This window comes from Panthera uncia (genome assembly GCF_023721935.1).
Source record: "Panthera uncia isolate 11264 chromosome B2 unlocalized genomic scaffold, Puncia_PCG_1.0 HiC_scaffold_24, whole genome shotgun sequence".
NCBI lineage: Eukaryota > Metazoa > Chordata > Mammalia > Carnivora > Felidae > Panthera > Panthera uncia.
In genome coordinates this window covers 111,798,104-111,812,819 of record NW_026057580.1, presented here as the reverse complement: position 1 = coordinate 111,812,819, position 14,716 = coordinate 111,798,104, and the positions used below count along the sequence as shown (strand labels likewise).

At 46.6% G+C, this 14,716-nt stretch overlaps 1 protein-coding gene across 1 annotated transcript in view; it reads left to right on the top strand.

The window, feature by feature from the left end:
* SLC22A2 (solute carrier family 22 member 2) overlaps positions 1-14,716 on the top strand; it is a 29,793-nt gene that overhangs the window by 14,264 nt on the left and 813 nt on the right. Inside the window, exons 5-10 of the mRNA XM_049654539.1 lie at positions 57-171; positions 1,955-2,061; positions 3,406-3,620; positions 4,503-4,611; positions 5,164-5,276; positions 8,552-8,651. Of these exons, the coding sequence (XP_049510496.1) occupies positions 57-171; positions 1,955-2,061; positions 3,406-3,620; positions 4,503-4,611; positions 5,164-5,276; positions 8,552-8,651 (759 nt within the window). The remainder of the gene's footprint in view (positions 1-56; positions 172-1,954; positions 2,062-3,405; positions 3,621-4,502; positions 4,612-5,163; positions 5,277-8,551; positions 8,652-14,716) is intronic.

Below are 14,716 nucleotides of genomic sequence, written 5' to 3'. Positions count from 1 at the left end.
AGACCTCCACCCATCCCCCACTGAACAGCTCTGATAACACTTATGCTATTCCCTAGGTGCATCCCTGAGTCTCCAAGGTGGCTGATCTCCCAGAACAAAAATGCTAAAGCCATGAGGATCATTAAGCACATCGCAAAGAAAAATGGAAAATCTCTGCCAACCTCCCTTCAGGTGAGCCAGCCGCTGAACTATCAAATGATGGAACGGTGACGAAGGAGAATCTGGTAAAGCGGTGTGTTCTCAATGGGGAGTCATAGAAGGGGCCCACCATATGCAACAGGATGTTTCCGTGGTACTCGGATTCATGGTCCCCGGTAATGTATTGGATTCTAAATAGATCCAAAGCAGAAAAGGAAAAGGAAACTGAAAATCACTGAAAGGCAAATGAGGAGTTTCTATCATGTGTCACCCAAGGCTGTGTGGGCCACTTGTACCCAACTACCCAATGTCTTCCTTACCAGATCGGGGAGGGGGGAGGGGCTCACAGAGGCAACAGTCTTCAAACACAAATAATTTCTTAGAATTTTAAACATTTTGGATAGAAATTGTCCCAAAACATCGTGAGCACTCTCCTGCCCTCTGGAAAAAAACAAACAAACAAACAAGCGGCTGGGGTGCCCATTTTCTCTGCATTTCGTGTTTTGCCTCTAGGAGACCTCATCACCTTTAACTTAAGCCTTTTTATCTGGTGGGATAGAACAGAGAAAATCAAGCTGATTGGAAAACTGTCAAAATAAGAGTAAATCATCTCTGTGTGAGGATCTAAGCTAGGTTCCCTGTAAGCATTTGCGATTTATATGACTTTAGAGTTGAGCATTTGGGGACTCAGAGGCTTTTTTTTTTTTTTTAAGTTTCTTTATGTATTATTTTGAGAGTGTGTGAGGGAGGGGCAGAGAGAGAGGGAGAGAGAGAATCACAAGCAGGTTCCGTGCTGTCTCGCAGAACCTGTCGCGGGGCTCAAACTCATGAACCATGAGACCATGATCTCAGCCAAAATCAAGAGTCAGACGCTTAACTGATTGAGTCACCTGGGCCCCCCTGAGAGCCTTTTTTTTTTTTTTTTTTCACTTCTTCTCTGGTTTCTGGTGGTTGGGTAGACAGTCTTTTCCGCTGATGACCAGCCAAGCACTGATTAAGTTTTAGGCCATTTCAGAAATTGGTCAGGGATTAAAGCACGTGAGTCACTCTGGCCAAAGTTCAGGTTCACGGAAGAGCGGTAAGTCCGCTGGAGGTTCTTCCTCTTGTCCTCGGGCTTTTAGCACCCGTCCAGTGTTGCTTTCGGAAGGAGTGGTTTTTGCGAACATTCTGCTTCCTAAAACCCTGGAGACTGGGTCTCAACTCCACCACCTACTATTTTCTTCTAAAGCCGAGCTTCTGGAGCATTAATACTTGTGCACAGGGTGCACCTGGGGACCTTGTGGAAATGCAGATTCCGATTCAGTCTGTCTGGATGGGGGCCCAGGTCTTTCATTCTAACAAGCTCTAGGCGATAAAGAGCTGCTCCCAGTGCAAGGGTCCCAGAGCAGAGCTTCCTGACTGCGGGGTCCCAGCCGGTCCTGCAGAGAGGGCGCCCCATGCCCTCAGCCCATAGGGCCACTGAGCCAGGCCTCCTCCTGCCCCCCTGTGCTTTACCTCCAAGGGCCCCTTGACAGAGGCACATGAGTTACCCAACTCCCCCAAATCCCAGCTTCCTCTTCTGTGAAAGGGGTGAAAAAAGGTAGACACTAACTTCCAGGATAGTCCAGATTAACCGAGCTAGTACATATGAAAGGCTCACTATGAGCCCCCAGAAAGTGTCACCTACTGTTGTGATTCCCTGTACTACACAGGGACACTGTCTTTTTTTTTTTTTTTTTTTTTTTGACATATGAGATTTATTGTCAAATCGGTTTCCATACATACAGGGACACTGTCTGTAACCACACAAAGCTGTTCCTACGATTTCTATTCCTAGAGCCTCAGACCTGATGAGGAAGCTGATGAGAAGGTGAATCCTTCATTTCTTGATTTGGTCAGAACCCCTCAGATCAGGAAACACACTTTGATCCTGATGTACAACTGGTAAGGAATGTTTTTCACTTCAAAACCTCGCCACATTTTTTTAAAGCCCCATCATCCACATTAAGGGAGGGACCAAGAGCACCGTTACATAGCCTAGTTCCAGTATCGGTATTGACCGTGGATGGTGAGGGGACTCACTTATTGCAGGCTTTCCTGGTATCATTTTTTGGGGGGGCAGAGGTTGAAATCGGCTTACAGTCCCAAAGCATAGATAAGCACGTTCTCAACTTCGGCATTGCCTTAGAATCTCCTGGGAGGTTATAAAATACCAAGCCCAGACTCCCCACACTGCCCCCCTGAAAATACTGATTTAATTGGCTGAGGGAAGGTCCAAGGCACCGATATTTTAACATTCTCCAGATGATTCCGGTATTTAGCCAAAATGGACAACTCCTGGTTCTATATTTATGATGAGTGTAGATCTCTCCTTATCGTACAGGGCTAGCAAGGGAAGGGTCTTTTCCTTTTCTTGTCTATTGGAGAAAAAAATAAACTTACGAATGAGAACAAGCCACAAAGAGTAATCCACTAACTCCACAATCCGTGGCTGAAGCGTGATTGTTTTCACTGTCTGCAGGCTTCTCCTGGAGCTCTGAGCCCTCACCCTGCACCAAGCCTTCCTTAGTCCAGTGAACTTTCCTTTCAGTGTGATTGGACTGACACCGGCCAAACGGAGATTTGTGACCACTGGCAGAAACAAGGCTCACCAGGAATTAATCTGGCACCCTTTACAGTACTGCGCGTAACACGAAGCAGTGAAATGTGGCTTCGTTAGCCTTCTTTCCTTTTCTGAATAATTGTGCCTCTTGCCAGGGGTCTTCCTAGTTTCCATTACAGATAACAAACACTTTCAGTCGACAAAACAAAGCAAAAAAAACATCGTCAAAATGCTATCTGGATGGTGTCAGAAGAGAAATCCTCAAGAAGTGAGGCCGTATCCATTTGGGAATTTGGTACCCATTTGGGTCTCTGGTCTCCTAAAATTTGAATTAAGTAGCCAAGCCTTTTGATCCCGATTCCATCAGAAAACCACAAAGAGATAATAATTAACAACCACTAATAAACTGATACAGTTTTACCAAATAAATCACTCTAGAAAGAAATTTCTTCTTGCCTTTCAGTTTGGCCAGGGAATGCTATCTTAATTTCTTCTGCTTTCCTGGTTCTGGGGCCACAACCAGCCACCACAGTGGGTCAGATGATGCAAAAGCAGTGGAAGAGAGGGAATAGCACTAAGATGACAAAGAAAGGTGACCCACAATCCACTCTCATTTCCAGAAGCCGCTCCTTCTCGATGATTTGCTTTTGGTGCTTGACTTGACGTGAGCTCTCCTCTTTGCTCAGGTTCACGAGCTCTGTTCTCTATCAGGGCCTCATCATGCACATGGGCCTTGCAGGGAGCAATTTCTACTTGGATTTCTTCTACTCTGCCCTGGTGGAGTTTCCAGCTGCCCTCCTCATCATCCTCACCATTGACCGTTTAGGTCGCCGCTATCCATGGGCTGCATCAAATATGGTGGCAGGGGTAGCCTGCCTAGCCTCGGTTTTTATCCCTGATGGTAAGTGTCAGGCCAAGCTGGGGTCTTGTCTTCTAAGGCCCTGAGAAGAAGGAGGTCATAGCCTTCTGAGAGTAGGACTATGTAATTTGTCATCCAAATCAATTTGGAAAGAGTGAACACAGTATCTGGGACCTCCCTGAGCAAACCATATAGCTACCCTGTCTTTAAGAACAATTGTACCCAAAGGTTGCCTGACATAATACAATCACATCTGATTGTTCTCTAATGTACTAGAACAAGAAAGGCTAAGGGGACTCATGCTACAGACCATTGGCCTGGCCCAGAAAAGAAAACATGGGCTTTGCAGGGGTAGAGCAGGCCCAGGGTTAAAGTCTTATTTTAGTGTTTCCCAGACACTATCTAGACAACTCCCTTGGCCTCCCTGCATCATTCTGCAGAACAAATAAGGAAGTTTAGGTAAATGCAACAAATGAACACTTATTCAGTTCCTTTCCTTCTTTTTAAAATACGTTCTCAATGAAGGAGAGTGAGAACCTTTACGATAGAATCCTCTTAGCAACTAGGAGCTTTGTTTGCATCCTTCAGTTATTAGCAATTACTTAAAATATTCCCATATTTTACCGTTCCTTGTGGGCGACCTCTATAGACTAGAGTTGGCCCAGCTTTGAAAACTGGTATAATTCTGTCATCATTCATGACTGGGGTCTAAAGAGACTGTTAGAACTGTGTCCAAGTTAAAACTAACAGATGTGGGGAATCTTGCTCAAGACTTGGAGTTTATAGAAGAAGCATTTTGCGTTCTCAATCCATTCTGGAATGCGGACTTTCCCTTTGCATGCCTCTGGGGCACTGTTTGCAGACCAGGGTTTGGAGGCCGCTACCCAGTGCAGCGTGGGTAACTGGTGTGTGTTCGCCCCTCAGATCTGCAGTGGCTAAGAGTTACAGTCGCGTGCTTGGGTAGGATGGGGATTACGATGGCCTACGAAATGGTTTGCCTGGTCAACGCAGAACTGTACCCCACATTCATCAGGTTAGCACGCTTTTCCTCAACGCGAAGAGGGTGGTCGGGACATTTGGTTGTTGGCTAGACCTACCACAAGTGCCAGTGGGGGACACCTTTTCAGAGGACGCCTTCCTTTCCAAAACACGGGTAAGAGAAGATTGGAACATGTGAAGGCAGTAACGAGGCCACATCTCACACTTATGGCTAGGGTGAAATACAGCGTATTGACTGCAAGAGAGCAATGACCAAATGGCCCTGGGAGAGCGTGGTCAGAAACAGCACACACAGGACCACAGAACAGCGTAGAGAAGACAGGTGATAAGAGTAAAATCACCCCCCCCATTAAAAATCTTCAAAAAAGCTAACATGAAATAAGCACAACAGAATAGGGAGGGAACTGTGTATCACACCATTTGTGTGTGTTGAAAATAATGTGAACACACACATATAATAATGTGAATTTTTTTTTTCCAGTTCACAGACATTTTAGTGATGTAGGGAAGTATTTATGTGGAGGCGGTGGGAGATAACTACCATCCGGCGAGAAGCTAAAAGTTCAATCCGTTTCCTGCATTTCAGGAATCTCGGTGTCCTTGTCTGCTCCTCCATGTGCGACATCGGTGGCATTATCACACCGTTCCTGGTCTACCGGCTCACTGACGTCTGGCATGAGCTCCCACTGCTGGTTTTTGGTAAGAGATCCTCAGACATGTCTTTGAATGAAACCCTATTTTCCTAGCATCCGCCATTTTTCTATCTCAAAATAGGTATCATGCCTACCAGCAACTACTAAATACAGCTAGTAATTAGGACTACTCTTAGCGTTAGTAAGACTAGTATTGGTAATACTATTAGTAGCTACTAAGACCCAGGCATGGGAACCCACTAGGACTCACGGCCTTTGTGGTACAAAGTTCAAGAGGGAGTAAGATGGAAAGACATTTGCCTGAAGAAAACCCCTAACTCTCCTCACCGATTTCCACCCCTCCTTGGGTCTCCTTGTCAAAGAGCTCACTCTGCCTCCTCTGTGGCCACATGTGAGAAGATACACAACTCTTCGCTACATTACTTCAAAGAAAGGCAGTTATGGTTTTGCAAAGAGTGTTTTCAAAATCCAGGGGAAACAAAGACCACCATTAAGGAAATGCGTTGGCTTAACGGTGCACGTGTGCTGGTGTCGGGCACCCCTTCCTCGGATTCCTTGGGCAGTTAGAGTTAAGGAGGATTGGCTCAGTGCTTCCTTCCAACACTGAAGGAATGCACCAGTGCTGAGCCCTCCCCTCCCCGACCAGCCTGCAGCCTGGAAAGTGACAGAGACAAATCTAATTATCAGCAATTCGCACACAGAGGCCAGTGTTGAAGGTCTGCAGGCTTTCAAAGGGCTCTGGGAATCCTGGGCACTTCCGTTCACTCATGGCCATTGCCCTTCCCCGCAGCTGGGGACTGTGAGACCGACCCTCTCCTGGGCACCACGCAGAGAGGTGTCCAGATTCACGCACACAGCATTCACCTTCTCACGTTAGCCAGGAGGCCTCAATGCACTCATTTTCATCTTCTTTTAGATCCATTGGGAACCACTTTTAATCTGACAAAAAATGTAACATTTTCCCCCATGGGCCTCCAACACTCACTTAACTGGAGGGAGGGAGGACAAGACCCTCCGCACATTGGACGAACACCCAAATGGCTTTTCCCCTAATGCTGCGCATTGTTGCACACAAACATCTCCGCTCCTTCCTCTTCTCAAGGGATTCGGGAAGGGGAGAGGGGGGTTTTCCACTGCTGTGCATCTGCCAGCAAATGCTCCACGCCGCTAATAGAACTTCCCCTCGGAATAGACCCAAAGAAGTCTTCTATGTTGCAACGTAATAACAGCAAGATGGCCAAAGTTGCGAGAACACGAGCTCTTTACCCTGAGATAAGCATGATTTGGCCACAGAGTGGCTGGTACCACTTACCTATGGGGCCTACATGCCCCAGGCGCCTTCCTCTCCCCACACCGGTTGAGGGATCCGCACGGAGCCTACTTTCCAACTTAGAGGAGTCCCAGAAGCCCCTGTGGACTCCTTCCTTCCAGGGAGGAAGGTGGAACCGCCTCAATCTCGGCCCCTCCCTTAGGTGGGCAGTGAGTGATTATGGGTCAGCGAGACATTTGTGGGTTAAGAACAGAGACTTCATTTACCAGAGCAACGTAAGGTCCAGACCTAGAGGAGCCTCTGTTAACCCTCCCTCAGGATTCACCTTCCCCTTGAAAAGATAAAGGATTTTAGCTGCATTTCACCATTTCAAGTAAACTCGAAGACAACTCCCATTTTTATTGGGAAGCGAAACTAACACTTTGACATTTTTATTCCTTTGCGTTTCTTTTGCACACAATAATGGTGCGTCAATTGTGGTCTTGAAATCGCCTGAAGCGGTTCTCCAGAAGCCTGAAAATCAACACATCCAAAGCTGAGAAAACCCCAATTGGAAGAGCACTGAAAAAAAAAACTGATTTAAGAAATAATTTGGTTCTGGGCACCTGGGTGGCTCAGTCGGTTAAGCACACAACTCTTGATTTCAGTTCAGGTCACGAGCTCATGGTTTGTGAGTTCGATCCCCACACCGGGCTCTGTGCTGGCAGTTTAGAGCCTGCTTGGGATTTTCTCTCACTCCCTCTCTCTCTCATTCCCCCCGCTCAAAAATAAATTTAAAAAAAAAATTTTTTTTAAAGCAATAATCTGGTTCATTAAGCCTATCTTTGCAAATATAAAATGCTAAAGGGATGACAATTTGAGCCATCTATTATATTCTCTACATAATTCACTTACTTCAGAGGATCAAAGCCCGCAGAATATGTTTATTGTTTGCACGAGTTACAACCAAGTGAATCGTTCATGGTTTGGTGAGACTCCGAGGGGAGAGCTACCTCGTTCATACGCTGTGGCGGGCACGGCCACTTAACAGGCAGGAAGCCACTTGAGTCACACAACAAGCATGTGATGTGGAGATGTCACCCCACTTCATGGCTGAGGTTCAGAACAGAACTTCCCAGGGCTCTGAGACCAGTGAGTGGAGGCTCCGAAGTGGAGCCCAGGGACCCGAAGCTACAGCCGGCGTCCTGAACCGTGGTGGCCTCTACTCCTGCCATTTTGCAAAGATGTCAAAATGGAGTCCAGTGTGCCGTTTTTTTGAAACTCCAAACCAGCGAAGAACCCCCACCTACTTCCTGCATTCTACTGTAGCAAAGCATAAAATGTGACCTTAGAATCCCAAAATGTTAGCGGGGATTTAAGGAAGCATAAACACCCTAATGTTTACGGTTACCCCCTAGCGTGTGCAAAAAATTAGAGCTGGAGACAAGGGAAAAAGGAACGACAAAAAGACTCTATCAACCCCCCGAATTAAAACTAAAAGCATAGGCCTGGCTATACTTTTTCATACTGCGATACAGTAATACATGATTCATTACCTCTGCTCACAGTGGTCCAAGTTTCTGACTCATTTTCATTACTAAGTGCTTTATGTTGGCAGGGTTATGTTCTTCCTTTCCTCGGAGTTGATTTTTTTTTCAGAGTTATTTTCTAACTCCCATGTATCTTAATATCGTGGCAATGTTCTCTAGCCTAGAATAACCTTGACTCAAAATGTTAAGTATTTCATCTCCCTATAAGGAATTGCAATCCAACGGAGTTTGGAATCAGCAAAATATTTATAGGACAGTCAGAGAGAGCAAAGAAACCCGTAACTATAGAAAATCACACACAAACGTTTTTTGAAGAAATTAGTGGAGTTCTAATTATAAAACCTGAATGTTTGGGGCCCCTGAGGAGTTTAGTTGGTTGAGCATCTGACTCTTGATTTCAGCTCAGGTCATGATCTCGCGGTTCATGGGATCAAGCCCCACGTCAGGCTCCGGGCCAACAGCAAAAACAACCAACCTGTGCATTTTAGTTCTTAATGTGATTTGCATCTGTTTGACCTTCAGCTGTGATTGGCTTGGTTGCTGGGGTACTGGTGTTGCTGCTTCCGGAGACCAAAGGGAAGGCTTTGCCTGAGACTATAGATGAAGCCGAGAACATGCAGAGGTAAGGAAGGAGCTGAAATTCCTCTGTGCGTGCGTGTCTGGGCCAGTTCTGAGGCCAGGTGGAAAAAAAAGAGGAGGTTGAATTTGTAGCTCATGCCGTACGTTGAGATCGAGTCACACAAAATCAAAGACTGAAGAGTAAAAACAAAACAAAGCAAAGCAAAACAAAACAAAACACAAAGAAACAGTAAAATAATGAACACACGCTAGGAGATACCCTGATACTTTCAGAATGGGGAAGGTCTCTGTAAGTAGGGCAAAAAATCCAGATCCCTTTGAAAAGAAGATCAGTAAGTGTGCCTTTCTGAATAAAGAATTTTGCATTGAAAAACCAACATCATCTAAAAAATAATAATAACAAATGTGGAGAAAATATTTACTCCTCGACAAGGGGCTGGTTTTCCCACTATATAAAGGGCTCTGACAAATCCATTAGAGGAACCACCCAAAAGGAAAAAAAAAAATGGGCTAAGGACTTGAATAGGTAGTTCAGGGAAAAGAAAAGAAAAACAGCTCTTAAAGGTATGAAAATATGCTCAGATCTCCCATAGTAAGACAGGTATAAAGGAACACCACACTACTCACAGCTGAGGTTGTCGAAGATTAAACTGCTCGTTAACGTATGTTGGGAAGGACCGTGGGGAAAAGGCACCCTGTGTTGTCAGTGGGAGTAGAAACCTGAACTCTCTGTGATGGCAATAGTGTCAAAAATGTGCATTTCTTTTTACCCGGAAATTTCCACCCTTCTAGGAGCATATATGTACAAGATTAGGGGGGCACAGGATTACTATTTAAGACCGTGTTTTATGTAAGAAAAGATTGGAAACAGCCTAAATGCCCACTGATTATATAAATTACGGTAGGTCATTCGATAAAATACTCTGCAGCCATTAAAAAGAATGAGGCAGGGGCACCTGGATGGCTCAGTCGTTTAGGTGTCTGACTTCGGCTCAGGTCATGAACTCACAGCTCGTGAGTTCAAGCCCTGCATCGGGCTCTGTGCGGACACCTCGGAGCCTGGAGCCTGCTTCGGATTCTGTGTCTCCCTCTCTCTCTGTTCCACCCCCGCTGGAGCTCTGCTTCTCTCTCTCTCTCTCTCTCTCTCTCTCTCTCAAAAATAAATAAAGATTAAAAGATTTAAAAAAAAATAAAAAAATAAAAATAAAAAGAATGAGGCAGCTTTACATGCACTGGTAAGGAAAGTTCTCTCAGATATATTATTAATTTTAAAAAGGGAAATATAGAAAGTAAATATTCTACCATTTCTGTAAAAAGAATGAACAAATAGGGGCGCGCAGGTGGCTCAGTCGGTTAAGTGTCCAACGTCGGCTCAGGTCATGATCTCACGGTTCATGAGTTCAAGTCCCACGTCAGGCTCTGTGCTGACAGCTCAGCACCCGGAACCTGCTTCGGATTCTGTGTCTCCCTCTCTCTCTGCCTCTCCCCCTCTCATGCTCTGTCTCTCTCTCTTTCAAAAATAAATACACATTTTAAAAAAAGAATGAATAAATACATATCCGTGTTAAATATCTATATACATATACATATATATGTGTATTTACTGTATCTCTGAAAGAATATGGAAAAGCTGTAACATTGGCCATCTGTGGAATTGGTGGGCGGAGAACGTAGGTGGGAGAGATTTTCTTTTTTTTTTTTTAAGTTTTTATGTACCCATTCTGAGAGAGAGAGAGAGAGTGTGAGCAGAGGGTAGGAACAGAGAGGGGAGAGAGAGAATCCCAAGCAGGCTCCACACGGTCAACACAGCCTGACACGGGGCTCGAACTCATGAACCACGAGATCATGACCCGAGCTGAAACCAAGAATTGAGCACTTAACCAACTGAGCCACCCAGGAGCCCCGCGAGGGATTTTCAACGCATACCTTTTTGTACTTTCTGAATTTTGAACCACATGAACCTATTCAAAAAGTAAACTTAAGAAAACCTAATAAAGAGGGGCGCCTGGGTGGCTCCGTTGGTTAAGCATCTGACTCTTGATTTTGGCTCAGGTCACGATCTCACGGTTCGTGAGTTCAAGCCCCACATCGGGTTCTGTGCCGACAGCACGGAGCCTACTTGGGCTTCTGCCTCCCTCTCTCTCTCTCTGCCCCTCCCCTACTCGCTCTCTATCTCTCTCAAGAAAAATAAATAAACTTAAAAAAAAACAAACAAGAAAATCTAATAAAGATAAACATAGGACACACTCCCCACAGGTTTGTTTACGCAGTGTGCTTAGATGTTCTTACGCATTTTATTTGTAGTACAGTTTTGGCCCGCTGATGCCGAGAACTGAACAGGATTTTATCCATTCTCCACGATGTTCCTTTTTAACACGTTCAGTACTTATGCAGATGTTGCTGCAGAAGAAATCACCGTGGTCGGAGGCTATCCCCCGAGCTTGAAGGCCAGCATTAGAAGAGGCCTTTGAATTCAGCAGAGGTCACACACTGGCAGCCAACAGGACACTAGGGTCTCGAGTGCTTTGCTTGGCCCACGTGGGTATTTTTTAAGTGGGAAATTCCACATAAAGTGGATTCCCAGGATCTGTTCCAGAAAACAAATTCAGAGGATTTGGTAACATGGAGCAGGCATTTCCTCTTGTCGATGATTCGTCGGAGCTGAGAGACAGCTCGGCATTTTGAAGGGCACGCCCGCTGGCGTAGGCCGCGGTGCCACCAGGCCCGACTGTCTTGTGCCCGCTACATTTGTATCTTCTGCCTGGTACATGCAGACATTTGTGTCGAGGTCCCTGATCTAGACCAACTGTCCCCTCTCTACCCCCGTCTCAGTGAAGCTTCCCATGCACACGACTGTCCCCTTGAAGACAGATCGTACCCCATTGACTGCCACAGCCCTAGAGCTTAGCACAGTACCTGGCACACACACAGAGCGGGTGCCCGCCAAATAGCTGTGGGACCCATGCTGAGTTCCTTCTAGAGCATCTCCGACTGTGGTTTCTCCAGGCTCTCCCAGCCAGCTCCAGAGGTGGGAAGGATATGTGGTGGGGGAGGACAGGGGCTGTGGAGTCTGATAGGCGAGGTCTTGACATTTCCTACCGTGTGGCCTTAACTCTTCTAAGCCTCAGTGTCTTCATCTGTAAATGGGGACAACAGTTTCTACTCATTGGATTTTTGTGACGAGATACATGCATGTAAAGAGGCTGGCCCTTTGTGGATGCCCAATAACCACCGATATCGTTCACAGAAGTTTCCATGGCTCTTCTATAAAATAGGTAAATATGTACCTAGATCACTGACTGGGGATCAAATTTTAAAATATATTCGGAACGGTGTTGAGACAGGGAAGTTCAGCCCAGGGACGTACACATCCACATCCCCTCGAAGGAGGCTTTCGTTTTCGTCAGGCCGGTTCGTCAGGCTAAAGGGGGATCGCGGAGATCATTCCTGCTGTTGCTTTACACGCCTTCTCTTCACGTGACCCACAAATACGTCTGCGAAGGTTTGCGCTTTTCTGCTTTCTCTATTACGTCCTCCGGCTCACCTTTCGAAGAAGGAAGGCAGACCTGTGTGAGGCTTGAGGGCTGCACAAGGGAGTGAGGATGTGGACGCCGAGGCAGGGCTGGGCAAAGGGCCCCCCTGTGGGGAAAGACAAGCAGGGGCCGCCCACAGGACGCGTAGATGGCCGGGAGTAGGGGCGCCCCACGCTGGCCCTGGGGGGCAGGCAGGCTGCCTCCGTCAGGAGAGCCGACCCAGGTCCGGTGTCCCAGACACTGCGGGAGAGGCGCACGAACAGGGTAGGGCGGGACTCCCTCCACCCCCATCGAGTCACTGGGCTCCCGAGGGCCCTGAGCCCATCCTGGTTACAAAGACGGCCCTAGGGATTTCCTAATATACACCTTATTTCATCCCTGACACTTGTTTCCTTTCCTGTAAAATTGGGTAACAGTGGCTAACGTTTACTCAGAGCTTTTAGCTAGTGCTTTCCAAGCCCTTCCCGTGTGTTGCCTCATTTAATCGTGGCACCAACCCTATGGAACAGGTATTATTATTATTATTATTAGCCCCATTGGACAACTGAAAAAAATGAAGGCAAGACAGATGGAAGGATTCGTCCATGAGGCCAGTAAGTGACAAAGCCAGGCTAGTCCTGGCACCCAGGTCCCAGACGGCCGGGCTCACAAGCGGAAGAATGCAGTGAGGGTCCAGAGCGGGCTGGGGCTCCTCACCAGTCAGTCGGCATAGCTGTGCCGCTGCTGCTGCTGTACCTGCTGCTGTTGCCGTGGTCGCTGTTGTTGCTGTTGTTGCCATGGTTACTATTGTGGCTGCGGTTGCTGCTGCTGTTGCTGCTGCTGTTGCCATTGTCACTACTGTTGCTGTTGTTGTTGCTATGGTTACTGTTGTCGCTCTTGTTGCTGTGGTTACTATTGCTGCCGCTATGGTTGCTGTTCTCGTTACTATTGTTGCTGCTGCGGTTCCTATCGTTGTTGTTAGTATTGTTGCTGCTGCCGTTGCTGCTGTGGTTCCTGTTGTTGCCACTGTTACTGTCATCCCTGCTGTTGTTGCTGTTCTTGCCATTGTTACTGTCGCTGCTGCCGTGGTTACTCTTGCTGCTGTTGTTGCTGTTGTTTATATTGCTGATGCTGAGGTTCTCATTGTTACTATAGTTGCTGCTGTGGTTCCTGTTGTTGCCACTGTTATTATTGATGCTGCTGTCATGGCTGCTGTTGTTGCCATTGTTGCTCCAGTTGCTACTGTTGCTGCCGTGGTTACTCCAGCTACTGCAGAGGTTCCTGCGGTTACTATTGTTGTCGCTGTGGTTCCCATTGTTGCTGTCGCTACTATTGTTGCTGCTGTGGTTGTCGCCATTGTTACTATCGTTGCTGCTGTTGTTGCTGTTCTTGCCATTATTACTACTGTCATTGCCATCGTTACTCTTGCTGCTGCTGCTGTTGCCATTGTTACTATTGCTGACGTTGTGGTTTTCATTGTTGTTGCTATTGTTGCTGCTGTGGTTCCTGTTATTGTTGTTGTTACTACTGCTGCTGCTGCGGGTGCTGTCATTGTTACTGTTATTGCTGCCATTGGTGTTAGTATTGTTGCTGCTGTGGTTCCTGTTGTTGCCGCCGTTACAATTGATGCTGCTGTCAATGCTGCTCTTGTTACCATTATTACCACTGTTGCTGTTGGTGCTGCTGTGGTTCCTGTTGCTGCTGTTGTCACTGTGGTTCCTATTGTTGTTGCTACTATTGTTGCTTCCGTGGTCGTTGCCATTGTTCCTATCGTTGCTGCCGTTCTTGTTGTTCTTGCCATTATTACTGCTGCTGCTGCCATAGTTACTCTTGCTGCTGCTGCTGTTGCTGTTGTTACTATTATTGCTCTTGTTGTTGCTGTTGCCGTTAATATTGTTGCTGCTGTGGTTCCTGTTGTCGCCACTGCTACTACTGATGCTGCTGTCATGGCTGTCGTTGCCATTGTTACTACTGTTGCTGTTGTTGCTGCTGTGGTTCCTGTTATTGTTGTTGTCACTACTGTTGCTGCTGCTGTTGTTGCCATTGTTACTATGATTGTTGTTGTTGCTGTTGCTGTTAATATTGTTGCTGCCGTGGTTCCTGTTGTTGCCATTGTTGCTATCATCGCTGCTGCTGTTGCCATTATTACCGTTGCTGCAGTGGTTCCTGCGGCTACTATCGTTGTTGCTGTGGTTCCTATTATTGTTGTGGCCACTATTGTTGCCTCTGTGGTTGTTGCTGTTGTTACTATTATTGCTGCTGTGGTTCTTGGTGTTGCCGCTGCTACTACTGATGCTGCTGTCACGGCTGCTGTTGTTGCCATTGTTACTACTGTTACTGTTGTTGCTGCTGTGGTTCTTGTTCTTGTTGTTGTTACTATTGTTGCTGCTGTGGTTCCTGTTGTTGCCATTGTTACTATCGTTGCTGCTGTTCCTGCTGTTCTTGCCATTATTATTACTGCTGTTGCCAAAGTTACTCTTGCTGCTGTTGTTGCTGTTGTTACTATTGTTGCTGCTGTGGCTCCTATTATTGTTGCTGTTCCTACTGTTGCCGTTGCCGCCATTGTCACTATTATTGCTGCCGTTGTTGCCGCTGT